Source organism: Dipodomys spectabilis, unplaced genomic scaffold (genome assembly GCF_019054845.1).
Source record: "Dipodomys spectabilis isolate Male_0828 unplaced genomic scaffold, ASM1905484v1 ptg000002l, whole genome shotgun sequence".
NCBI lineage: Eukaryota > Metazoa > Chordata > Mammalia > Rodentia > Heteromyidae > Dipodomys > Dipodomys spectabilis.
Window position 1 is genome coordinate 51,498,808 of NW_024870679.1, and position 27,731 is coordinate 51,526,538.

Below are 27,731 nucleotides of genomic sequence, written 5' to 3' on the forward strand. Positions count from 1 at the left end.
GTGATAGAGTCTCACCTTGAGCTTGACGACCTGAGGGACAGTGCCAAGGCCCAGAGTTCAAGCCCCAAGAATGACAAAGAAAAAAAAAGTGTATCCTTTAAGGACAACAAACCTATAATTCTCCCCTTTTTGGACATCAAGGTAAATAAAATTTTTTATTCTGATCCAAAAATGTGTTATTTTCTATAAAGTACCTGAATCCTACTGGTTCAATATGGAAGTAACCAGAAATTTCAGAATTTAACTAACACATGGAATTAGGAGTTTTAGAATTTAACCTATATATGGAAAGCAATTAAGTGTTATAGAACCTACATACTCTTTATAGATGTTTCTTTTTTTTTTTTTTTTGTCCAAGACCAGGACTCAAACTTGGTACCCAACATTTTTGCTCATTGACCAGCACTGTACCAACTGAGCCATGGCTCCAACCTCTTAGGGGTGTGCTTTTTAAAGAAAGTTGAATTTCTTTATGAGTCTTTTCTTTAAAAGAGTTTTTTGGTCAGGCACTAGTGGCTCATGCCTATAATCCTAGTTAGTTGGGAGGCTGAGATCTGAGGTTCATGGTTTAAAGGTTTCCAGGCAGGAAAGTCAATGAGACTTGTATCTCTAATTAATCACCAAAAAAAAAACAGAATTAGAGTTGTGGCTCAAAATGGTAAAACACCAGCCTTGAATGAAAAAGCTAAGGGATAATACCCAGACCCCAAGTCCAAGTCCCACTATTAACAAATAAATAAATAGATATCATAAAAATGCCAGGTATTTCTTTCCTTTCTACTTTTATCAACCTCCTACTCCTGAGGTTGCAAGATGGTGGAAAAGAAATATGTGAAATTCTTAATTAGCTCCACTCAGTAATTAAGCTGAATTTGAAGGTTGTAACTCAAAGAACTGTTACTATTTTGCTACATACAAATCTCTTCCTCATTAATCTGGACAATACTTTCAAAAAATCTATCGGGCTAGGATGTAGCTCAGTGGCAAAGCGCTTGCCTAGCAAGTGCAACGTCCTGGGTTCGATCCCCAGTACCAAAAAAGAAAAGACAAAAAAATACAGTTAAAAAAAAAAAAACCCAAACATCAAAAAATCTATCATATAGATTGTTATGCCAAATTTTAAGCTTAGGAGGTGAGACAAGTCTCTAATTTTACAACTTATAAAGTAATTTATTCCAAAAAACAGAACTCAGTATGATACAGAATGTGATATCCTTCTCTTCTATCTCCACTAGAATAAATTTAGGACAGAAATGCACAAATTACATAGTTCATGATTCCCAAACAATATTTTCTGTTTTGTTTTGTTTTGTTTTTTGGTCCAGTTGTGGGGCCTGAACTCTGGGCCTAGGCACTGTCCCTCAGCTCTTCAGCTCAAGGCTAGTGCTCTACCACTCGAGCCACAGCGCCACTTCCGGCTTTTTTTTCTTTTTGCTTATGTGGTGCTGAGGAATCGAACCCAGGGCCTCATGCGTGCAAGGCAAGTGCTCTACCACTGAGCCACTTTCCCAGCCCCCAAACAATATTTTCTAAAAGGGGTTAATTCATTCTATCTTCTTCCATGAAACCCTAAACGAATCAAAAAATGTTTTGTTTTGTTGTGGGGCTTGAAATCTGGGCCTGGGCGCTGTCCTTCAGCTCTTTAGCATAAAGCAAGCACTCCACCACTTGAGCCACAGCACCGCTTCCAGTTTTCGGGTGGTTAATTGGAAATAGAGTCTCATGAGGACTTTCCTGCCTGGGCTGGCTTTGAACTGTCATCCTGAGATCTCAGCATCTTGAGTAGCTAGGATTACAGGCGTGAGCCACCGGAGCCCAGCAAAAAATGTTTTTTCAGAGACTCTGAAATTATCATGTAAGTGACCACATTACCCATACCAATTATCATATTTTAAAAATACCTGCCAAGGGGCTGGGAAGTTGGCTCAGTGGTAGAGTGCTTGTCTCGCATGCATGAGGCCCTGGGTTCGATTCCTCAGCACCACATAAGCAGAAAAAAAAGCCGGAAGTGGTGCTGTGGCTCAAGTGTTAGAGCACTAGCTTTGAGCTGAAGAGCTGAGGGACAGTGCCCAGCTCAGAGTTCAGACCCCACAACCGGACCCAAAATAAAATTAAATTAAATAAAAATACCTGCCAGGAATATGTGGCTCATACCTGTCATCTTAACTACTCAAGAGCTTCAGATCTGAGAATGCAAGTTCAAAGCCAGCCTGGCTTTGAAAAGTCCATGAGACTTGATCTCTAATCAGAAAAAAAGCCAGACTAGAGATATGCTCAAGTGGTAAAGTGCCTGCTGTGGCTGGGAAAAGCCATGCTAAAGCAAAAGGTCCTAAGTTCAAGCCTTGGTACTGGCACAAGAGGGGGAGAGGGCTGATTTAAACATGATCTACCTTATCCACAAAATCTGATTTCACTTGAACTTGTCATTTTAATCACTTTAAAAATAGATACCTTTTTGTGGGGATGGGAAGGGGAAACTGGGAGAGAGTGAAGGAAGGGAGGGATGATATTGCCCAAAATGTACTCATTACCTAACTTATGAAACAGTATCCCTTCTGTATATCACCTTAATAATAACAATAAAAATAGATACATGTTTAGAACTCTTTTCTCTCATTTGCTCTTTCAAGTTTGAACATTCTTTTAAATCTGCCTTACTTTAAAATGAACATTTAAACTGATTCTTTCGCTTAAAATATTTTAAACAAGAATCCTAGAAGTTAACTGACCTAAACTCAGAAATATCAAAGCTTACATATTAATACTTATATTTATTTTCATGTTTTCAACATTTCAGTATTAAACTTGTGTAATAACCTATTTACTCAATTCATTCTTTCTAAAATACACAAAAACACAGAAAGGACTAACATCTTTCAAATAAACAAAACTTTCTCAATTCAATATCACAGGATTTTCTCTTTTTTGTCACAGGATTTTCATTTCACATTTGCAAAACAAATTATGATATGCTGTTGTTTTAATAAGAAACACAAAATTTAGTAATTCTTAACAACCCTAAGCAGACTGCTCTATATGCAATACTGTTATGTACTCCTCTGCAAATAAAAATAATTTTAGATAGGTTGATTTTACTTGGGTAGAAGAGAGCTAGATATGTGGGGTCAATATATGCATGCCTGAGCTTGTGAAACAATCTCCTTCCAACTTCTTTCAAAAATCAATATTTCCTTAATAAATACATGGGCATGTACTGTACAATAAAATGCATAACGTATATACATCCAGAATGTAGAGTGCTATAGTAATCCAAACTAGGGGCGGGGGGGGAGACAACGTTTTTAAATTTTCCACACAGAAAGTCGATGTTAAACAATGTCTCTTTTTTTCTTTCTACCTAATCATTCCACAAATCAGGTACAGACCGTTTGTATATTTAATAGATTAACAAGCTGGCTAGAAGCTCAAGAGGAGTAAAAGAAAATCATTTTCCATTTTCATACAAAAAAAGAAGATAAAACAAAAGCCTATAGAGACTTGTTAAATGAGAAGCATTTTAAATCCAATATGACCAGCTTTTGATTTACCCTAGTCTGACAAGGAAGAGAAACCCCACCCCCACTCCAGATTGTGTGGCTTTTTTTTTTTCTTGGGTGGGGGTGCGGAGAGGAGAAGCTGTCAATTTCCATCTTCGGTTATTGTTAGTCCCGTCTAAATTCCCAAGCATCACTGATTCAGGGGGAAAATATTCAAGCAGACAATCAAAATAGTCTGAAATGCAAGGTATCTTGTTTTTGTTTTGTTTTGTTTTTCCAATGTGAAAGTTAATTACAGAGATTCAATCTGCTAGGACTACACACTGGCTGTGACAGCCTGTCCCTCAAACACTCCAAGACCGCTTGCTCCAGATTCACTAACAATCCTCTCCTCTCTAAACTTAAATTAGAAGGGGGGAAAAAAAGCATTTAGAAATTAGTATATACAAAAAAGGCACACTTCCCCATTCTTTTTGCCTCTGGTGTGGGGACAAGGGTGAAAGAGAGAGAGAGAGAGAGAGAGAGAGAGAGAGAGAGAGAGAGAGAGAGAGAGAGCCCTACCTATTCGCTCTTCAAACAAAAAGAAAGAAATGGGGTAGAGGGCCAGTGGTTGAAAGCGTAGTAGTGGACTTAAAGGAAATGTTGAGAAAAGTTTTTTATGTGACTTGTTTGTCCTTCGGCAGGGATACAGGAGTTGGGCAGAAAGCCCCGGTGTTGACCCCGGCCTGGGGCAGAGAGAAGGCACCTGCAGAAGAGATGGCCGGGGACTAGAGAGGGGACCGGCGAGCACCTACCGACTTGCAGCACGTTCTCCACGGAGCCGCTGTCCAGCAGACGGATGCCGCGGCGGAACGGCAGTCCCTCGCCGCTACCGCCGCCGCCGCCGCCGCCGCCGCCGCCGCCGCTGCCGCCGACCGCGCCAGCCCCAGTGCCCAGCCCGGGGGACGCCCCAGCTGCCGAGGCCCCGGAGGCGGAGCCGGCCGGAGCGGCGGCCCCGGGGGGCGGCTGCGGCCCCTCCTCGGCCGGCGAAGCCCCGGCGGCGCCCCCAGCCGAGCCGGCGCCCGGGCCGCCCCGGTACTGGAAGCTAGAGTACATGCAGATCTCCCGCTCGTTCCGAGGGAAGGACCAGTAGACGATGCGGCGCTGCACGGGCTCCGGGATCCGTTCGAAGCGCTCCTCCACCCGCTCGTACGCCCACTTTTCCGCCACCGTCTTGGCGGCGCAGTCCAGCAAGGACTCCGGCTGCAGGTGGGGGCGGGCCCCGGGGGCCAGGCAGCTGCTGCCGACGCCCCCCACCCCTCCGCCGGCCGCCCCGGGCAAGCCGCGGGGGTGGTGAGCCTGCGGGCTGGGCCATGGGCACAGCCTCTTGGCCGGAGAGACCGGCGGCGGCGAGAGCAGCTCCTCTCGCTCACCTCCTTCCGCCATTGCTGGGGACTGACTGACTGACTGAGGCGGAGGCGGCTGCTCTGGCAGCGGCGGCGGTGGCAGCGGCAGCGACGGCGGCGGCGGCGGAGACCCCGGCCACGGCCACGCGCCCCGCGCAAGCGCCCAGCAGCGGCGCCTGGGGGCGGGGCAAAGTGAACCCACGAGTACGCTGGCCCGAGTGGGGAGCCTGGGCCAGTCGGGTGTGCGCGCGCCGCTAGCTAGGGCCGGCTGGGGTAGCCCGGAGACGAGCGCGCGGCGGCGGCGGCGCGCGTTGTCCCGGTCGCCGCGGGCGCGAGGAGAGACGGGAGCGAGCGCGGGCCCCTGGCGCTGGCGCGCTCCGGGCACAGACAGCCAGGAGCGCGCACCGAGCGCTCGCGCGGGGCCGTCGGCCGCCCAAGGGCAGGAAGAGCCTGGGCAGCCAGCCTTACGCCTGCAAGCCGTCGGGTCCTCCGCCGCGCGGAGAAAGGATAGGGCCCGCGAGCCATCTGCGTGAAGCCAGAGGCAGGTGGGGCACCCGGAGAGGAAAACTCCAACTCAGGCTCCTGAGGGAGACAGAGCTGACGGGAGACTTTTCACCGCCGAGGAGAGGACGGGGCAGAGAGATGCGGAAGGAAGACGTGAGGGAAAAGAATCTGAAAGTTCGGTGTGGAAAACTCTCCCCACACTACAGCAATGCAGGAGGACGCCGGCGCCCCGCCCCGCTCGGAAAGCCGCTGAGTCGCCGGGGCTCCGTCCGGACAAAGGTCGCGCTGTGGGGCTGCAGCTCCCTCGTGGGGTCCTCGGGAGCGCTTAGCACCTTGCATCCCAGGAAAGAAAACACTTGGTGTGGATTCTGATGGAATTCTCTGATCCCCTGCTTCCAAACTTATGTTTCTTAGATTTTTTTTTTTACGCCTTGATATGATTTTCCACAGCCTTCCTAGTTTTATTTGTCTAATGTCCCATCGCCAACGGATTGAACTCTGTGACAGAGGGGGTCCGAGTCTGTTCTCTACTACATCTGATCTTCCGCCGTGCACATTAGTGAGTACCCAGGAATGACAGCTTCGTCCCTGTGTTCTCCATAAACAGCATGGAGTTGTGACTGTCCCCTTGTTCAAATTTTCGAATTTGCGAACAAACTTACTACTAGAACCTTAAATGTTCCAAGAACTGTATTGAAAGAGTTTCTATAGCTGAGTTCGGCGATCAAAATGAAGGAAAGGTAGTGTCTAAAGAATGAGAAGAAAATGAAGCAAGTGGTGGTGGAAGGCTGAGGCAAGTTCAAGGCCAATCTGAGCTACACGATGAGATCTTGCGGAGGGGCAAAGAATATGAGAGAGAACAAATGATTGGAGACAGGCTGCAGCCAAAGTGACTTTGGTTGCACTCTAATCTCAGAATTAAGAAGTACAAGCCATAAATTTCAATTGGTGTGACTCTCTCTCAATTCTATGTGATGCTAATCATGACACATGGGGTTAAATCGTTTGTGAAAGGGAGCTACTAATAATGCCTCTACATATAAGTACGAATTAGAAATAAAATTGACTACTTAGTATAGTATTTAATATATTCAATATTTCTTTATATATGTAATTGGATTGCTTGAATCTAGTATCACAATTTTAGGTTCTTTTCCTCGAATATTTCTGTTTGGAGGAGGGGAAGGCAGGGGGATAAGTGTTCGTTCAATGTTTATCTCCCTGACTACACTGTGAGATCTAAGCTAGAAGCCATTTCTATATAATTGTCTCTGCTTAACACCCAAAATCATGGCTACATATATAAGCTGCTGGAAGAATATTTCATTTTGGACCAACTAAGATGTTACTCTGATTAAATCAGTAGCTGATAAACAGGTTTTAATAGCGATTGGGACAAGGTAATGTTAAACAGAGTTTGTTGTTGTAAGATAACAATAGAGGGGCACTCTACCCAAGAGGCTCAGATCTGAGGATCATGGTTCAAAGCCAGCCTGGGCAGAAAAGTCTGTGAGACCCTTATCTCCAATTAACCACCAGAAAACCAGAAATGAATCTATGCCTCAAAAATGGTTAGAGCACTAACTAACCTTGAGTGAAAAGAGCTGAGGAACAGCACTCAGGCTCAGAGTTCAAGCCCCAGGACAGGCAAAAAAAATCAAACCTTTTGGTTTTTATATTTTAAGTAGTTGTACAAAGTGGTTTCAAATTCCCTAGGGCTGGGAATGTGCCTTAGTGGTAGAGTGAGTGCTCACCTAGCTTGCATGAAGCCCTGGGTTCGATTCCTCAGTACTACATTCACAGGAAAAGCCGGAAGTGGTACTGTGGCTCAAATGGTAGAGTACTAGCCTTGAGCAAAAAAAAGCTCAGGGACAGTGCCCAGCCCTGATATCAAGCCCCAGGACTGGGCGGGAAAAAGAGCCCCTTAAGAATCAAACTATTGTATGTATGTATGTATGTATATATGTATATATGTATGTATGTATGTATGTATTTGACAGTCATGGGGTTTATACTCAGAGTGCTGTTCCTGAGCTCTTTTCACTCAAGGCTAGCATTCTATCACTTTGAGCCAGAGCACCACTTTCTGCTTTCTGCTTTTTTTAAGTATTTTATTGGAAATAAGTGTCTTACAGACTCTTCTGCCTAGGCTAGCTTCAAACCCTGTTCCTCAGATCTCAGACTCCTGAGTAGCTAGGATTGCCAGGAGTAAGCCACCGGCGCCCAGCAAACTTTGATTCTTATGAGTTCTATTTAACTAGATGCTTTAAAAAAAAAAAAAAGCTGAAATCCAGTGGCTCACACCTGTAATCCTAGCTACTCAAGAGGCTGAGATCTGAGGATCCCATTCCAAAGCCAGCCTGGGCAGGAAAGACATGAGAATCAAATTAACCACCAGAGAACCAAAAGTGGCTCAAGTGGTAGAGTGCTAGCCTTGAACTGAAGAGCTGAGGGACAGCGCCCAGGCCCAGAGTTCAAGCCCTATAACCAACAAAACAAAAAAATAAATAAATAAATAAATAAAAATAAATTTAAGAACATTAAATAATACTGGAAAGTACAAAGAATAGCATACCTACACCCATATTCTCACTATTCAGAATTAATCACTATTACTATTACTAACGTCCATTTTAATCATCTTCACATAACATCCACAGAAGCAACTATACCCTGAGTTTAGAGTCTATTTTTAAATTGTATAATATGTATATGTGTGTGTGTTTTATTCAATTAAATAACAGTATCTACCCTCATACTAGTGTCTTACTTTTCCTATATACACATAAAAATCTCACTCCTCCCTAGGTGCCACAAAGTAGTCCATCTGAAGCTAGTGTGGTGTCACAAACTTGTAATTCCAGCACTCAGGAGGCTAAGTCAGGAGGATCACAGTTTCTGGCCTCTATAGGGAGTTATAGACCAATGGGATACATAGTGAGACAAAAAAAAATAAAATACCACATTTTATTTCAAAGCCTAACATCACTATTTGTCTATATATACTTTAGAGAAGTGACAAACCCTATATGCCTCAACTTTCTAATTTGTAAAATGGAGATCTTAAGAACCTAATAAGGCTATTATATAATTATTATATCTAAATTTTATGAACTAGTACCTAGTGTATGGTAAGTACTCAATAAATGTTAGCTGTTACATGCTTACTTCACTAAGAATGTATATTTAAGTTTTTTTTCCTATTCCTTCTTAGTACAAACAGTACATCAATCAACATCTGTAGGCTTTCTTTCTTTTTTTTTTTTTATCAGTCATGGGGATTGAACTCTGGGCTTGGGGGCTGTCCCTCAGCTCTTCAGCTCAAGGCAAGCACTCGACTGCTTAAGCAACAGCGTCAGTTCCGATTTTCTAGTGGTTTATTGGAGATTAGAGTCTCACAGACTTTCCTGCCTAGGCTGGCTTTGAACCGCAATCCTCAGATCTCAGCCTCCTGAGTAGCTAAGATTACAGACGTGAGCCACTGGTGCCTGGTTTAGGCTTTCTTATATGTACATATTCTAGAATTTCTCCTGGGTATATAGCTAGAATTGAGCTACTGACTATAGAATATGTAAATATGCTGGCGCCAGTGGCTCACATCTGTAATTGTAGCCACTCAGGAGGCTGATACCTCAGGCTTGCAGTTCAAAGCCAGCCTGGGCAGGAAAGGCCATGAGACCTTTATCTCCATTTAACCACCATAAAACCAGAAGTGTTGCTATGGCTCAAGTGGTAGAGCACTCACCTTGAGCTAAAGAGCTCAGGCACAGCGTCCAAATCCAGAGTTTAAGCCCCATGACCAACAAATAAATAAAAATAAAATAAATAGAATATATAAACTTTCCATTTTACTGTTTTCTATTTGAGTTCCAATGTGGCCATACCCATGTTTTAGTTTAGAAATGGTGAATTTAAGCATCATCTTATATATTTTTGGCCATTATCTTTCCTTTCTGTTAATTGCCTAATTATATCATTTTTCTACTGGAATTGTTTTTATTTCTAGTACTTTATTTCTTCTAGATAGTACTGCTTCATTATTCATGTTACAAATATCTTCTTTGGATATATCTCTTATTTTTGTTAATTATGTCTTTACTATATTTTGCTATATTGAAGTGTTTGTCTGTTGGTGATGCTGGGGATTGATCCCAGGGCCTTATATATACTAAGCACATAATCTACCATTGAACTCTTGAAGTGTTTTTTTTTTTTTTTGTCAGTTACAGGGCTTGAACTCAAGGCCCAAGCCCTGTCCCTGAGATCTTCAGCTCAAGGCTAATGTGCTAGCCCTTTGAGCACAGCACCACTTCTAGTTTTCTGATGGTTAATTGGAGATAAGAGTCTCATGGTGGACTTTCCTGCCCAGGCTGGCTTTGAATTACGATCCTCAGTTCTCAGCCTCCTGAATTGCTAAGATTACAGGCATGAACCACTAGTACTTGGCCTGAAGTGTCTTAAATTTTAATGAGGTCATATACCTAACTTTTGTTTTATGTTTTGCACATATTACCCTTTTTAAAGGCTTTCTCTATTTTCCTCTGATAATTTTGGAGGGCTTTAGTTTCATTTTTAGGTCTTTTTTTCACATCTGATTTTTTTTTAATTTCATGACTCTAATCTTAATCTTTTCCTTAATCTTTCCTTAGGAACCATTTGACCTATGAAAAACCAACTTATGACAGGTACTGCCAGTGTTGTAATCCTAGCTACTCAGAAGGCTGAGATCTGAAGATTGCTGTTCAAATCCAGTAGGGGCAGAAAACTCCATGAGACTCTTTCTCCAATTAACCACCAGAAAATGGAATTGGCAGCACTGTGGCTCAAGTGGTAGAGTGCTTGCCTTGAGCTGAAGAGCTGAGGGACAGAGCCCAGGGCCAGAGTTCAAGACCTATGACCAAAACAACAACAAAGAAAAAAAATTGAAAGAAAATTGAAAAACAAAGACAAAGAAAAGTAATTCATCCTACTAGTTATCTAAAATTTGTAAGTTTAATTAGAAATTTAGCTATTAACTTAAAGTGTATTATTGGAAGAGGAAAATAGATCTTAAAATATAAGGTAAAACAGAAAAAAGAAGACTAGAAACAACACTATGCATGTAAAATAAGTTGGTCTTTTTTTTTGGGGGGGGGGGGAAGGGGTGGGTCGTGGGGCTTGAACTCTGTGCCTTGGCACTGTCCTTCAGCTCTTCAGCTTCAAGGCTAGCACTCTACCACTTGAGCCACAGCATCACTTCCAGTTAATTGGACATAAGTCTCACAGACTTTCCTGCCCATCTGGCTTTGAACTATGATCCTCAAATCTCAGCCTCCTGAGTAGCTAGGATTACAGGCATGAGCTACTGGTGTCCAGCTGTGAGTTAATTTTTATAAATAGTAAAATGTGAGGGCCAAAGTTCTCATTTTTTTAATTTTTATTTTATTGTAAAGATGGTGTACAGAGGGGTTACAGTTACCTAAGTAAGGAAATGAATACAATTCTTATAGAACTAAGGTTCTCTTTTTGTACAGGTGTGAGCCACCAATGCCCTGTCCTGTTTTTCAAATTTATCTTAGCTACCTGTACATCTTTTCATCCGTACAAATCTTTAATACATTTCCAAAAAAAAGGTTTTGCAGAGATTTTTTTGTTGAATTACATTAAACTTATAGATTAATTTGGGAACAATTCATATTCTTATAATTAAGTCTTCACAAGCATAGTATGTATATGGTTCTTCTATACTTATTTTTTAAAGGAAATCTCTTATTTTTATATTTTTCTGTGGCCCTAATAAGTGCTATGTATTTTTCCAGACATACTATAACAGGAAACAATCTCAATTCTAGTAGTTTATCATATAGATGGTAAGATAAGATGAAAAGTTAAATACAGTGAGATTAAGTTAATACAAAAAAATAGATATACTATATTAAATTTCAGAAGATTGTCAAATTACCTGAAGAAACAATAATTATTTGGGGAATCAGAGCAAAAATTGTGAAACACGTCTATTTCATATAGTTCTTAGAGAACAAGTAGAATTCAGACAGTCTCATAGGCTTGGGAAGGTCATTTCAGTTAGATTGAAAAACTTAGCAAAAACCCAAAAGCTGGAAAGTACAAAACTTTTTCATAGAACAATGAAAAAAATCTGGGGGGCTGGGAAGGTGGCTCAGTGGTAGAGCGCTTGCCTTGCACACATGAGGGCCTGGGTTCGATTCCTCAGCACCACATAAGCAAAAAGAAAAAAAAGCCGGAAGTGGCGCTGTGGCTCAAGTGGTAGAGCGCTAGCCTTGAGCTGAAGAGCTGAGGGACAGCGCCAGGCCCAGAGTTCAGGCCCCACGACCGGACCCAAAAAAAAAAAAAAAGAAAAGAAAAGAAAAAAATCTGGTTGTCTGAAATACTGGAAAATAAAGATTAGAAAGTTATCTTAAAGTTGGATTTTTTTCAGTGCTAGGAATCAAATCCAGTACCTTGCTTTTGCATGCAGTCTACCCTAAGCAACACCCCCAACCTTGTGAATAATCTCAAATGCCAAGTTAAGTATAGTTTAACAGACAGTATGGTCAATGAAAAACCAAGTCAGTGGAGGTCAATATGCATTGGTATAGTATGAAAACACTACTTTTCATATAAACTACTTTTCACATCTTTCCTCCATTAGTCTAGGCTTTGTACTTAGCACTTTATAGATCTTAGATAAATGTTTCCTCAGTGAATGAATGGATAAACTGGCTATGATGTGGAGAATCTATTTGAAGGGAAGAAATGGAAGACACACCAACTTCTTATGAATATATTCCAATAACGTTATTATGGTATTCTCAATTTGGATAATGATAATAGGGGACTTTTCCTCATGTACTGTTTCTATCCAATTGTTTCTAAAAACTGATACAATGAATATTAACATTGATGCTGTATCTTAGATTAACAAGGTGACCTTTTGTGGGGGGGATAGGTATGAAGCTACATTTTGTGATTTCTAACACATTTGCCATTTTTAAAGAAATACAAACAAACTATTTTTGAGGCACTATATGTACATATATGGAATTTTGAAAGTTACTGAGTTGTTTCAGACTATCTGGACATTAGGAATGGGAAAAAAACTTACATGAAGCTGGGAACTGATACAGAGAAAGCTGCAGGAAGATAAGGAGGCAAGGACATTGAATGACAATGATACTTAAAATTGGTACTTTTTCAGCTGAGAAATAAAGCATTGCTGAAGAAAATTGACTGAATTGGGCTAGTGGAAAGTACTACCATTTCAATTTCAATTGGTTCCTAAATGCTACTTAGTAACCCTATTATTTATCCCTAACTGATTAATACATTTATCTTCATTTTATTATATTAGGAATGGTTCAGAAAAGTTGTATCTTAATCAAGGCCACTAGCAAATCTGTAAGAACCAGGAATGAAATTCAGTTTGTTGAATTCTGAATGCCCAGGAGACAAAGAACTGTATAAGGCCTGCATCAAAGTGATCATATATTATCTTTCCTGGAAAGGGATTAAAGTTAGCCAGAATGGGCTAATTGGGTTGATTAACTTAGAAAGGAATGAGCTATTAGATCTCCAAATAAAATATGAAAACCACTCCCTTGTTTGTAGACAAGTAGTAAAACTGGAAAAACATCACAAGAGGAACAGCCAGGCAGTGGTGGCTCATGCCTGTAATCCTACCTACTCAGGAGGCTGAGATCTGAGGATCAAAGTAAGAAGGCAGCCCAGGTAGGAAAGCCAGTTAGACTCTTATTTCCAATTAACCACCCGCCCCCCAAAAGCCAAAAGTGTAGCTATGGTTCATAGAGTGCTAGCCCTGAGCAAAGAACCTTGGGGTCAGGTCCTGAGTTAATGCTCCAGGACTGGTATGCGTGCACACACACACACACACACACACACACACAAATATTAATAATATGAGGAGGAAGAAACAGGAGGAGAAGGACAAGCCGTAGTGATTTGTGGCAAGAGACTAGAAATATCAGCAGGCAGGATAATAATGAAACCCAAAGTAAGGACTTCTGTATATGTGACTTGTGTGGAGTAAATATGACGGTTAATATTGTTATTGAGAGCTATGTGAGGTAATTGTTGACATTTCCAGCTCTTCAAAATCAGCGTAAACATTGGCTCAGATTGAAACAATACCAGTTTGTTGATGTTAGAACTGCTATTCTAATGTTTTAAATACAAAGGTCAATGTACAGACACCTGAAGTATATAGTCTATTTCTAGAAACAGACATTTAACAGCACATAAATATATAAATACAGATGCTAATGATGTGGCATGAGAGACATTTGGGAATGTGGATGTTATTCCAACATGAAGATAATCCAGTCTATATCTAGTGTACTTGCTGTTCCCACCTGCTATGTTGATAGGAACAGCAAGTACACTAGATTGATTAGAACACAAAGTTTATGTGAAGAAGTGAGACAAACTGGAGGGATGATAGGAGACACTGTAAAAAGCTTTAACATGCTAATTAAATGAATCTGAATGTTCTTAAATTAGCATACTTTCTTAGTTTTTTTTTTGTTTTTTGATCGGTCATGGGGCTTGAACTCTGGGCCTGGGCGCTGTCCCTCAGCTCTTCAGCTCTACCCTTGCGCCACAGCACCACCTCTGGTTTTTCTGGTGGTTAATTGGAGAGAAGAGTCTCACAAACTTTCCTGCCCAGGCTGGCTTTGAACCATGATCCTCATATCTCAACCTCCTGAGTAGCTAGGATTATAGGCACGAGCCACTAGCACCTGGCCAGAGATTCTTTAAACAGTCAAATAAATGTTTTAGGAAGATTAATCAGACAGAAGCGTATAGGAAGAATCAGGAAAATAGACTCTGGAAGCAGAGGATGAATTATAGGCTATAGCAAAAGTGTAAGAAAGTGATAAAAAAGCTTGTAAGGATCTGGGTACCAGTAGTCAACACCTAATTCTAGCTCATCAGCAGACTGAGATCAGAGGATCACAGTTTGAAGTCAGGCCAGGCAGGAAAGTCCATGAGATTCTTTTCTCCAATTAAGCACCAAAAAAAAAACAAAAACAAAAACAAAGTAAAAGTAGGATTATGCCTGTAACCCTAGCTACTCAAGAGACTGAGATCTGAGGATTGTAGTTCAAAGCCAGGCTGGGCAGGAAAGTCCATGAGACTCTTTTCTCCAATTAAATCACAAGGAAAAGCTGGAAGTGCACTGTGGCTCCATTACATATATAGTGCACAAATCTTTTTTTTTTTTTTAATCGGTCATGAGGCTTGAACACTGGGCCTGGGCGCTGTCCCTCAGCTCTTCAGTTCAAGGCTAGCACTTTACTACTTGAACCACAGCACCACTTCTGATTTTCTGAGTGGTTTATTGGAGATAAGAGTCTCATAGACTTTCGTGCCGGGCTGGCTTTGAACTGCTATCCTCACATCTCAGCCTCATGAGTAGCTAGGATTACAGGCCTGAGCCACCAGCTCTTCAGCTCAAGGCTAGTGCCCTACCACTTGAGCCATAGCACTACTTCTGGCTTTTTTCTGCTTATGTGGTGCTGAGGAATCAAACCCAGGGCCTCATGTATGCAAGGCAAGCACTCTACCACTGAGCCAACTTCTCAGCCCCCCTGCACAATTCTTAAGTATAAAGCCTGATCATTTTTTACCCACGTGTTCTCCGTGTATCACAGATCAAAATGTAGGACATTCTGTCATACTAAAAAATTCCCTTGTGTCTTTTTCTAGTCAATATCCGTACACCAAAAGCACTTGTTATTCATCTAAATGTTATTGTATAGAATGAATCCTTTTTGTCTGTTTTTTCCACTAAGCATAATGTATTTGACAGCCATCTATGCCATTCTATGGCAGTTTGCTCTGTTTTTATCTTGGGTAGTATTCCATTATATAAATGTATCACTTGTTATTCACCCATTCTCCTTTTGATAGACATTCTGAGGTATATGTTAGTCAAGAGAGGATTGATTGCATATCAATCATATTTCTTAAAGTTTTATTAAAGCTGGGTGCCAGTGGCTCACGCCTGTAATTCTAGCTACTCAGGAGGCTGAGATTGGAGGATCACAGTTGAAAGCCATCGCTGGCAGGAAAGTTCATGAAACTCTTATCTCCTATTATGACCAGAAAACTAGAAGTAGCACTGTGGCTCAAAGTGGTAGAGTGCTAGCCTTGAGCAAAAGAGCTCAGGGACAGCACCCAGGCCCATAGTTCAAGCCCTACAACCAAAAAAAAAAAAAAAAAGGAGTAAAGATTGTAATGTAAAATCTGAAACTTCAAAACTACTATGGAGTAGCATAAGGAAAACACTTCAAGATATAGGCACAGACAATGCTTTCTGAATAGGAGTCAAATAGCTCAGGAAATAACAGCAAGAATCCACAAATGGGACTGTGTAAACTTCAAAAGCTTCTGTACAGCTGTTTAGGGGATACCAGTCAGTGGAATGGGGAAGGTGAAAAAACAGAGGTAAGCATGATCGAAGTATATTACATGCAGACATAAAAAATATCGTAATGAAACCCATTAAAACCTGTGAGAAAAAAACGTATGGGGAAAAAAGAAAAAAAAGAGAAAAAAACATACAAAAAATTATAATTATAGGAAGTGGCGCTGTGGCTTAAGCAGTAGAGCACTCGCCTTGAGCTGAAGAGCTGAGGGACAGCGCCCAGGCCCAGAGTTCAGGCTCCACGACCGGACCCAAAAAAAAAAAAAACAACAATTCATAAGTTTTAACTTGTGTGCCATTCTGAGTAGTATCCATTCCAGAATATGAATCATCCTTTGTTCTAGTATAGCCACACTGTATATACTATCTGCTCAAGAATCATGTAGTTGTCTCAGTTATCAGTCTAAAAATCATGGTGTCACAATGCTTATGGTCAAGGAACTCTAATTTTACATAATAATGGTCCCAAAGTGATGAAGTAGTAATGCAATAAGCCAGAGCATTAATCGTGAAAGGAAAGATTAACTCTAATACTGTGTGGCAACATTGCAGGTCGCATAGGGGAAAACATAGTATATACAGGGTTTGGTGCTATGTGAGGTTTTGGGCATCCACGGGGCACATGGAATAAAGCCAGCAAGTATCATATACTAATGTCAAAACTCTAGAAATATTCCCACTAGACTCAGAAACAAAAATTATCTGGCCAACAACTCTATTTTTTAACAATTGTTTAGCATACCAGAAAAAAACAGATTATTAGTAATGAATGTCAGTTAAAATATAGGGAAATAGGCACTTTCCTATACTGCTAACAAAGTAATAAAGTTTTTCTAGAGGGCAACTGAACAATACATATCAAAAAGTTTAGAATTATTTATATCCCTTAAACTGCTCAATTGTAGCTCCAGAAATGTATTATGAAGAAATGACCATGCAACTTCACTTGTTTGCAGAAATATTTATCTTAGTGTTAATAGGTGTAAAATGAGAAATTCTGGAGAAAATCCAAACGTGCTATGTTGGATAATTAGTTGAGGCAGAGTTTTATTTACCCAAGCAGGTGTCTTTCAACATGTTACTCAAATGATGAGTAGAGTGCTGACCATGAAGACAAATGGACTCCTGGCTAGAAAAATCTCTAGCCACCTAATTACTTTGCAGTTATATGAAATGTAGATGTATTTTTTAAGGAGTAGCAAGAACTGGAGATTGAGCCTAAACTTCACACCAAGCAAAAGACACACTCTACCATTGAGCTACACTTCAGCCACATCAAATATGATCACTTTTTATACCACAAGTTCTATGAGAATCAACATAAGAAATGTGTTGACTGACCACATATTCAGTCCTAGAAAAAAATCACTCTTTCCTCCCCAAAACAAAAGCTAAGAGTAAGTAAATCTAAAACATTACTCATCAGGGAGTCTTTTATTTATTCAGAAGAAGAGGCATAGTGTCTTTTTGCTGCCAACATGGTGCTGATTTTAGTATAGAGACATCTGTCAGCTGAGAGGTCCTACCATCTTCAATGAGGTTCACTTTGGTTAATTAGAAATACTAAAATAACATAGGAATAATTTGCTGGCTGAAAAGTATGAATAAATTATATAGAAGCCATAAGTAAACAGGACATTCACATTAGCTTTTCATAATGGCTCCTAACTCAACTTCTTAGTCTTGAAAACACTGCAAAGTCCAATGTGATGGATAGTCAGAATAAAACTCAATTGGAACCAGGCGCCAGTGGCTGAGATCTAAAGAGCACAATTCAAAGCCAGCCTGGGCAGGAAAGTCGGTGAGACTCTTACCTCCAATTAACCACCAGAAAACTGGAAGTAGTGCTGCAGTTCAAAGTGGTAAAGTGCTAGTCTTGAGCAAAAAAGCTCAGGGACAACACCTAAGCCCTGAATTGAAGCCCCGTGACTGACCTGGGTGGGAGGAGGGGACCAAGTTGGGCCTAACCCCACTAATCAATAGATAAGTAGTTCTCATACAACATGCTGTAGGGATAAGGGATCCATTTTCCTGAACTGTATGTATTTTAGCCATGCTAACATGAATACTTAAGTAGAAATAAGGGGTACATTTTTGGCCAAGGATGCAGTATGATCACGTAATAAATTGTTTTCTCTTGATGACCCATTTCAGAGTCTTTGGTGGAATCAGAGAGATAATAATGAACTACCCTTCTTTCAGATTCCAGGACACAGAGAATAGCTGTTCTCACCAGAATGAATGTTCTCACAAAAGGAGAACAGAACTCCTAGGATTATCTCCTCCTTAAGAAAGACAACCACATGATTGGTGATGGTTGCTGCTGGCTAGTGTAAGGTACTGGGGGAAAAAAATTGTACAAGACCTATGTCTATATAAATAATTTAATTCATCCAAAATCAGCACTATTCTAGTATCCAATTTCAATAATTCTATCAAAGAAATACCCTAGTAGCTAGAAGTGTCCAATCTCCATATCATTTTTCTGGAAATCAGATGAACTACAGGACCCTGGAATGACCCCATAACATGTATCCTACACTTCCTCAGAATATCTGACCAACAGCCTGTATGGGATAGAAATAGCCAGTTAGAAAATCAGATTTAAAATAGTTCAATTTTCAAAAGCATCAAAAAAAACATAAAATACTTAGGCATAAATTTCAGAAAACATATGCAAAATCTGGACACTGAAAAATTACAAGCATTTTAAGAGATATTAAAGAAGAGATATTGAAGATAAGATTAAGAGATATTAAAGAAGACCTAAATAAGTGGAGATTTATCCTGTGCATGGTTTGTAAGACTTCACACTACAGTGTCAATTGTCTTCAAATTGTCCTGAGTTAATATTAATTATTAAACAGACACTTCACAAACAAAGATATATGAAAGACTGATACCACATGAAAGAAAAAAAAAGCTCAATCGCACTACTTATAAAAATAATCATTTTTTGCTGGGCTCCAGTGGCTCACGCCTGTAATCCTAGCTACTCAGGAGGCTGAGATCTGAGGATTGTGGTTCAAAGCCAGCCTGGGCAGAAAAGTCCGTGAGACTCTGATCTCCAATAAACCACTAGAAAACCAGAAGTAGTGCTGTGGCTCAAGAGGTAGAGTGCTTGCCTTGAGCTGAAGAGTGCAGGGATAGTACCCTGGCCCAGAGTTCAATCCCCACAACTGACAAAAAAAAAAAATTGTATGCATACTGGTACTGGAGCTTGAACTCAGGGCCTAGGAACCGTCTCTTGCCTTTTTTGCTCAAGGCTTGAGCCACAGATTCACTTCCTCGTGTGTGTGTGTGTGTGTGTGTGTGTGTGTGTGTGTGTGTGTGTGTGTGTGTGTGTGTTTATGGTTATTTAAGAAGAGTCTCATAGAATTTCCTGCCTGGGCTGGCTTCAAACTGCAATTGTCAGATTGCAATTGTCAGATCTCAGCCTCCTGAATAGCTAGGATTACAGATGTGACCGACTAGCACCTGACTAGAAACAAATTTAAGTCATTATGAGTTACCACTCAACATTAACTAGATTGGCTAACTGATATATAAAATAAAAAAAAGTGTCATCAAATATCAGAAGTGATAAGGGACAAACTGAACTTCCATATAGTTTTGGTGGAAAAATAAAATGAAACAACCACCTTGGTTTGGCAATGTCTTATAAAGCCAAACATAAGCCTACCCCTTGGTCTGTAATTTCACTGCTAAGTATTTAGCCAGAAGAAATTAAGACACATCCACAAGATTTGTACAAGAGTATTTATGGCAGCTTTATTCACAACAGCGTATTAAACAAGCTAGACATGCTTCAGTAGCTGAACAGATAAACTGTAGCATGTTCTTACTGAATCATAACTGAGAAAAAGTAACAAACCTTCATATAGCACCAACATGGAAAAGTCTCAAAAACAATTGCTAACCTAAAGAATCTATGAACAAAAAGAGCATATACTATATAATCAGTGTATATGAAGCTCATGAATAGGTAAACTTACCCTAGAGAGAAAATAACCAGAAGAATCCTCCTTGGGAGTTGGAGGAAGGGGTTGATGGAAAAGGGACAAAACAGAGCTTTTAGTATCCTGATAGGGTGTGTAGGATATAAAAACTATTCATTTGTATAATTGTATAATTAAATTCTATAATTAACCTTTCTGCATTTCAATATATATAAATTTAATTTAAAATTATTGCAAAAAATAACAATTGAGGTGAGTGGGTAGAGACATAAAAGTATAGAGACAGGGGCTGAGAAGGTGGCTCAGTGGTTAAAGCACTTGCCTTGCATGCCTGAGGCCCTGGGTTCGATTCCTCAGCCCCACATAAGCAAAAAGAAAAAAGCCGGAAGTGGCGCTGTGGCTCAAGTGGTAGAGTGCTAACCTTGAGCAAAAGAAGCTCAGGAGGGGCTGGGAAGGTGGCTCGGTGGTAGAGTGCTTGCCTTGCATGCTCGAGGCCCTGGGTTCAATTCCTCAGCACCACATAAGCAAAAAGAAAAAAGCCAGAAGTGGCGCTGTGGCTCAAGTGGTAGAGCGCTAGCCTTGAGCTGAAGAGCTGAGGGACAGCGCCCAGGCCCACAGTTCAGGCCCCACAACCGGACCAAAAAAAAAAAAAAAAGAAGCTCAGGGACAGTACGCAGGCCCTGAGTTCAAGCTCTAAGACTCGAAAAAAAAAAGTATAGAATGTGATGCAGTCTATACTTATACAGCTGATGGGCACATCAAGTTTATTATATGATTCTGTTTATTTTGTATATGTTTTATATTTTTCATAATCCAAAGTCTTTAAAATTATCTGAATCTGCCACATCTTCTGGTTAAACCATTGTCTGTCAAACAACTATTTTTCCTATTATCTAAACACAACTTTGAATCTTGTTTTTCATCTAAAACCTTCTACTTCCTTTCATTCACAGGTGTCTTAGCTGTATCACATCAAATAGAACTCTTGACCTCCAACCACTAAACCTATAGCGCTACCAGTGTCTGCATCCACTCCTTTATCCTTCTCTCTTGTTTCAAGGAAAAACATTACTTCTGTCCAGTGCTAATCCCTCTAACTGGGCCCCTTCACTTTCCATCCTTTCATACCCCCCCCCCCACCTCTTCTAGAACTCAGGAAAACACTTTACTTATGTTGACTGGTTCTGGGGTTTGAACTCAGGACCTGGGTGCTGTCCCTGAGCTTTTTTGCTCAAGGCTAGCACTCTATCACTTGAGCCATAGTGCCACTTCCGGCTTTTTCTGTTTATGTGGTGCTGAGGAATGGAGCCCAGGGCCTCATGCATACTAGGCAAGCACTCTACCACTAAGCCACAATTCCCAGTCCTTGATTGGTTCTTGATAAAGAAAATTACAAAGTAGAGCAGCCAGATGGATAGGGCAAGAGGTAAGGGGTCAGGAAGTAGACTTTCTATGCCCTTTCTGGATGTCAATATTTCAGTAACTCCATGAGTTCAGCAACTTGGAAGTTTGTCAAGTCTTGTTAATCAAGAGTTTTTAGGGCTGGGAAGGTGGCTCAGTGGTAGAGTGCTTGCCTTGCATGCATGAGGTCCTGGATTTGATTCCTCAGTACCACATAAGCAGAAAAAGCCAGAAGTGATGCTATGGCTCAAGTGGTAGAGTGCTAGCCTTGAGCTGAAGAGCTGAGGGACAGCGCCCAGGCCCAGAGTTCATGACCCTCCCCCCCACACACACACACAAAAGTTTTTATACAGTGGAGAAACCTGGCGAACACTTACTTAACCAAGTGATGAAAGTGAACATCATTAGTGGCATCCCATGTTTTGTTTGTCAGTGATGGCATATGATGAGAAGGGTGCCTCCTCTCTGTGATATTCTCTCCAAAACTCATTTTTTTTGGGGGGAGGGGGGTTCAGTCGTGGGGCCTGACCTCTGGGCCTGGGCGCTGTCCCTCAGCTCTTCAGCTCAAGACTAGCACTCTACCACCTGAGCCACAGTGCCACTTCTGGCGTTTTTTGTGTATGTGGTGCTGAGGAATTGAACCCAGGGTCTCATGCATGTGAGGCAAGCACTCTACCACTGAGCCACCTTCCCAGCCCTCTCTCCAAAACTCTTTAGCCCAGTCAAATCATGAAAAAGAAAAAACTAGAACAAACTGAGATTTGGGATGCATTCTATAGACTTCCTTGTCAGTACTCCACAAGTGCTTCAAAGTTATGAAAACAAAGACTGAGAAACTTCCCAGACAAGGGACACTGAGAAGACATGACAACTTAAATGAATTGTAGCAAATACAAAATAGAACAAAACTGAAAGCAGTACATTGGTTTGGATCCTGGAACAGAACATGAGAAAATGCTGAAACTCAAAATCTGACATTTACAACAATGTAGCAATGTCAGTAATATTGACAACTGTACCATGCTAATGTAAGATATTAATAATAAAAGAAACTGGGTGAGGAGTATATGGGAACTCTCTGTGCACTTTTTGTAACCTTTATGAAAATCTAAGTTGTTCAGCAAGTTGAATGAAATCCAGTTTGTTCCTCATACTTGTTCATCTACAAATAATCTATATTTGTTTTGAGCAGCTACTCTAGTAAGATTCTATGTTAGGTAGTAATGCTGCCCATATTCTCCAGGTGCTTACAACCTAGTGGGAAGTAAGAGAGTTGCAGCAACATTCCATCAACTGGAAGTAAGAGATACTGATATGCACCTACAACATATACAAGAATGGCCTTCAGCTGGTCTTGAAGATATACAAACAAGTGACGCAGGGTTTTACAGACAAGCAAGGGCATGAGACCTACGCTTGCTGCATTAACACCTGTCCTTCAACTCTTTCCTATAGCCTATAACCAGCTAAGTGAGGGAGGAAAAATCCAGGCCTTGTTTCCTTTTGTTTTCTTTCCAGTCCTGGTGCTTGAACTCAGGGTTTAGGCTTAGTCCCTGAGCCTCTCTGTGCTCAAGGCTAGTGCTCTGTTACTTGAGCCACAGCATCACTTCCAGCTTTTTTCTATTTATGTGGTACTGAGGAATCAAACCCAGGATTTAATGCATGTGAGGCAAACACTCTACCACTAAACCACATTCCCGGCCCCAGGCCTTGTTTTCTGATGAATCTATCTGCACAGTGTGGTGGCATCACCTGAGAGTGAATGGTCACAGCAACACATCCCCCTTCGGGGATTGCTATAAATGAATAGAAAATCCCCCAAGCATCATACTTCATTTCCTTGCCTAGAAAGAAGAGCCAGAGTCATGCATTTGCCTAATATAAAGATAGTAGTGAATTAAATAATGACTTGGAAGAAATGAACTTGGAAATCTAGAGAAAAGGTAAATGGGTGGGGTTCTTAGAATGAACATGGAGTATATATGGGTGTTAGTCGGGTGCCAGTGGCTTGTCCCTGTAATCCTACTCAGGAGGCTGAGATCCGAGAACTTTAGTTCCAAGTAAGCCCAGGCAGGAAATTCTGTGAGACTCTTATTTCCAATTAGCCACCAAAAAGCCAGAAGTAAAGTTGTGGCTCAAGTGGTAGAATGCCAGCCTTGAGTGAAAAAGTTAAGGGACAGCACTCAGGACCTAAGTTCAGGTTCCAGTACTGGTACAAAAGAAAAGAATATGAGGATATTTGTATTTCATGTGAATGCCCATTAAATGACAACTACTTCAAAGAAAGTTCTTAATAGTTAGGTGGACAATGTGGCATGTATTATGTGGCATATAGTTATATGTTATATATCCATATATGTATACACAATACACATACATGCACATACACACAGGCATGTGCTACCATGTACAAAGTCTGACATGCCTAGCTTTCTCACTATAGAAACATAGAGAATCATAGCCAAGTGTGCAGCTGGGAGAACTTTGCTGAAAAGATTCCATGTTTGACCTATGGAGCTAATCAACCATCTCAGCAAAAGCCACAAATAGAGATGGAGTTATTCCGGAAGGATCTGTGGAAAACTCTCTTTTGTAACAATGTGAATTCCCTTGACATACACGGAAGTTAAAGAAGTCTTTGAGAATGCTGAACAATCAGAAACACTGACACTTAGGCAAAAGGGAACAGAGACAGAATACAATGAAGAAAGGTTGTGAAACCCCAATTTATAGACAAAGAAATGAACTGATATAATTACTCAGCAACACATATGTGGTATAATTCAATAAGAAGGAAGAATGAGTCTGCAAGCAGAGCCACAAACACAGAGGCCAGAAAGGCAAGCCCAGAGGCTGAGACCAAAGAGGTCTCTTCAGGCACAGAAGCTAATCAAGCCGCAGAAAATTCTTCTCAGGCCTTAAAACCTAATGGAATTTGTCTTGCTAAGTTTCAAACTTGCTTGAAACCAGTGATCCCTTTCATTTTTCATTTTTTCTCTCTCAGAAAGGCCTGTCTTATGCCAGACCTGGTATTATATTTGAAAGTAGATAACTGGCTTTCTAGTTTCACAGGTCCACAAATTAAGACAACTATTGCTTTATACAAAATATCTCAACTAGGGCTGGGAAGGTGGCTTAGTGGTAGAGTGCTTGCCTCGCATTCATGGGGCCCTGAGTTTGATTCCTCAGCACCACATAAGCAGAAAAAAGCTGGTGTATGGCTCAAGTGGTATGGTGCTAGCCTTGAGCTGAAGAGTTGAGGGATAGTGCCCAAGCCCAGAGTTCAGCCCCCATGACCAAAAAAAAAAAATAGATTTTTTTTTTAGTTGATGCTTAAATGAGATGTGAGATTTAGAGTTGGTGCTGGAATAAGTGAGGACACTGGAAGATGCTGGCATGAGATATATTTTTTCCCAGGAGACATATATGAACTTAAGGGGTAAGAGGGTAGATAATAGAGGCTTGAACAGGGTCTCTCAAGAATCCCTGTCCTCCAAATCCTTGGAATGTGTCCTTACTTGGAAATAGTTTTTTTTTTTTTTGCCGGTCATGGGGCCTGAACTCTGGGTCTGGGCACTGTCCCTCAGCTCTTCAGCTCAAGGCTAGTGCTCTACCACTGGAGCCACAGCGCCACTTCCAGCTTTTTCTGTTTATGTGGTGCTGAGGAATCGAACCCAGGGCCTCATGCTTGCAAGGCATGCACTCTACCGCTGAGCTACCTTCCCAGCCCCTTGGAAATAGTTTTTTAAAAATAGTAAAAAAAAAATTACATCTTTTCAGATGGAATCAAGTTAAGACAAAGTCATACCAGAAAAGACTCAAAATACAAGTGGCTCTGATGGTGGGCATGACTATAGTAATCTTAGCTACTCAGGAGGTTCCAAGCCAGCCTGGCAGGAAAGTCTGAAGGACTGTTATCTCTGATTAGCCACCAAATAGCTAGAAGTGGAGCTGTGGCTGAGCACTAGCCTTGAGCAAAAAAAAGCTCAGGGATAGTGTGCAGGCCCTGAGTTCAAGCCCCAAGACTGACAAAAGAACAAACAATTGGTGTCCTTCTAAGAAACCCATTGAAGGACACAGATTCACAGGGAAGAGCTACAAGTGAAGATAGAGATAGAAGATGCGCTACAGCCAAGAAACACCACAAGAAATCAGTACAACCTCTCTAAAACTGTGATAGACTAAATATCTGGGCGTGGTGGTGGTGGTATTTTGGTGGTACTGGGAACTGAACTCAGAGCCTTGCATTTACAAGGCAGGGACTCTACTACGTAAGCCACATCTTCAGCACAAGCATATATGTATTACTTTAAGCAATCCAATTTGTGGCCTAGAAATGAGTATAGCCAATATTTAGGTATTTATTAGTTCTTTGTTGGGGTGTGTGTGTTTGTGTGTATGTGTGTGTGTGTATAATATCTGGGTCAAAAAGAATTTCTTCTCATTTGCTACTTAGCTTTTCACTTTGTCTATACCACTGATGGTATAGACAACTAACCCAGCCCTCAGTTTTCTCATCTGTAAAGTGAAGTTGAAAATGGTGTGAACTGGGCTGGGAAGGTGGCTCAGTGGTAGAGCGCTTGCCTTGCATGCTCAAGGCCCTGGGTTCGATTCCTCAGCACCACATAAGCAAAAAGAAAAAAGCCGGAAGTGGCGCTGTGGCTCAAGTGGTAGAGCGCTAGCCTTGAGCTGAAGAGCTGAGGGACAGCGCCCAGGCCCAGAGTTCAGGCCCCACGACCGGACCCAAAAAAAAAAGAAAGAAAATGGTGTGAACTTTGGGCTGGGAATGTAGCTAAGTGGTAGACTGCTTGCCTACCATACATGAAGCCCTGAGTTCAATTTCTCCATACCACATAAACAAAAAAAGCTGAAAATGGAGTTATTGCTCAGTGGTAAAGCTCTAGCCTTGAGCACTCAAAGATAGAGCCTAGGCCCTGAGTTCAAGCTCTAGGACTGGCAAAAAAAAAGTGGTAAGAATGCTAGTCTTGAGCAGAAAAAAAAAGAAAAAGAAAATTGAGACTGACAGGTTGAGTGACTTGTCATACATTTCTCAGTAAATGTTGGAATGAAGCTAAAACTTTATAAAACTCTCCCTGAAGTGAAAAATACATCCCAAGATAGGGCTCCCTACTCTAAAAAGAATTGTCTCTTGATTAATTGACTTTATCAGAAAACTTACTGCACTTCCTTTATGTGTCAGCCCCTGGGCTAAAGGGTAGAAATACTCAAGCCCAAGCTCCTGCAGTCAGGTTCCCAATCTGGTGGGGACGCAGACATGTGAACCATCTTTCTATGGGTGCTAGAACCTCATTTCCATTCTCTGTCTCAACCATTTCAGTTCTCAGGGAAGCTTTGCCATGCTATACACTATACAATGTTTAACATTTAAATTTTAATCTATGATGAAGGGGTTTACTAAGCAGGTTTGAGGGGGGAAAGGCCTTAGGTAGTCAGGCCAGCCCACCATCTTGCAGCTACTGCCCAGGGGAGTCTTGCCTGTTTCAAACACACCAACCACAATCTGATAAATTGTCTAAATGGAGAGAAAGAAAGGGGGTAGGGACAACATACAGCAACAGCCCAGGAATCATGATGTAGACACCTGGTTTCCAGATCCCACTGCTCATTCTCCTGAATGGTCTCTACTGTCTCTGTTAAATTCTTGGTTACCTTATAATCATTCCTGGCTTTATTTCTATACTGTCAGAACAAGAAGCTACCATGCTTGTGCATCAGGTTCAACTTTAACCCAGCCCCATTCAAATTAGGGTCCAAATAAACTTATCAAGTAGAATGTTATTATTTAGAGATAGGTAAATGGAAAAAAAGGAGCCAATCCTTGGGGTTGGAGACATGGCTCAGTTGTTAGAGCACCAGCCAATGAGCAAAAGCAACAGGTACCAAGTTTGAGTTCTGAGTTCAAGTCCCAAACTCAGATAAGAGGGAGAGAGATATGAAAATGGATAGCAAGGTTCATGAAAAGACCAACAATTTAATCTCTCCATCTCCTTTGGTTTAGAGAAGACATCAAATATATCTGAATTAATCATAGGAAGTGTATGATGAAACATCACAATGAACCTCCCTCTGCCTTTTACAAGTTTGGAATAAGATCTCAGGGGTCATTAAGTTCTCTCTGTAGTAGCAGATGGATGTGTTAGTCTCAAACCATCCATAACGGCTGTCTGGTTGAGCCTTAGAAATTTACTCACATGATGTTTGCTCTATAACCTCCCTGGACAATTTTAAGTGTTCTTGGAATTTTAATGCTTATTAAATCCAAACCTCATCAACTTATTTTCAAAACCCAGACAATGGTAGGCGGAATCTCTTGTAGTGGATTAGTGACCTGTCCCTTTCTCGCCAGAGGCTCATCTTCCATGCCAGACACTTTCCAATGTCAAACTACTTCCTTTCTCTCTTAATTGCAACCTTTTTCTACTTACTCTTACATCACCTCCTCTGTTCCTTTTCTGCCACTCACATCCTGCCTCTCCTTTTCTGGGTGATTGACTCTCAATCTCCTCTAGAGTCAAATCTG

At 41.2% G+C, this 27,731-nt stretch overlaps 1 protein-coding gene and 1 long non-coding RNA gene across 2 annotated transcripts in view; both read right to left on the bottom strand.

Annotated features, from left to right (window-relative positions):
- The window catches only part of Zswim5 (zinc finger SWIM-type containing 5), a 117,168-nt gene extending 112,195 nt beyond the window's left edge, over positions 1–4,973 (bottom strand). The window contains exon 1 of the mRNA XM_042684923.1: positions 4,292–4,973. Coding sequence (XP_042540857.1) covers positions 4,292–4,922 — 631 coding nt within the window. The 5' untranslated portion in view covers positions 4,923–4,973. The remainder of the gene's footprint in view (positions 1–4,291) is intronic.
- Positions 4,974–14,630: 9,657 nt separating this feature from the next.
- Positions 14,631–27,731, bottom strand: part of LOC122108037 — a 277,692-nt gene continuing 264,591 nt past the window's right edge. The window contains exons 4-5 of the long non-coding RNA XR_006147454.1: positions 25,221–25,245; positions 14,631–14,640 (exon numbers count right to left, since the gene is read on the bottom strand). This is a non-coding gene — a long non-coding RNA (uncharacterized LOC122108037). The remainder of the gene's footprint in view (positions 14,641–25,220; positions 25,246–27,731) is intronic.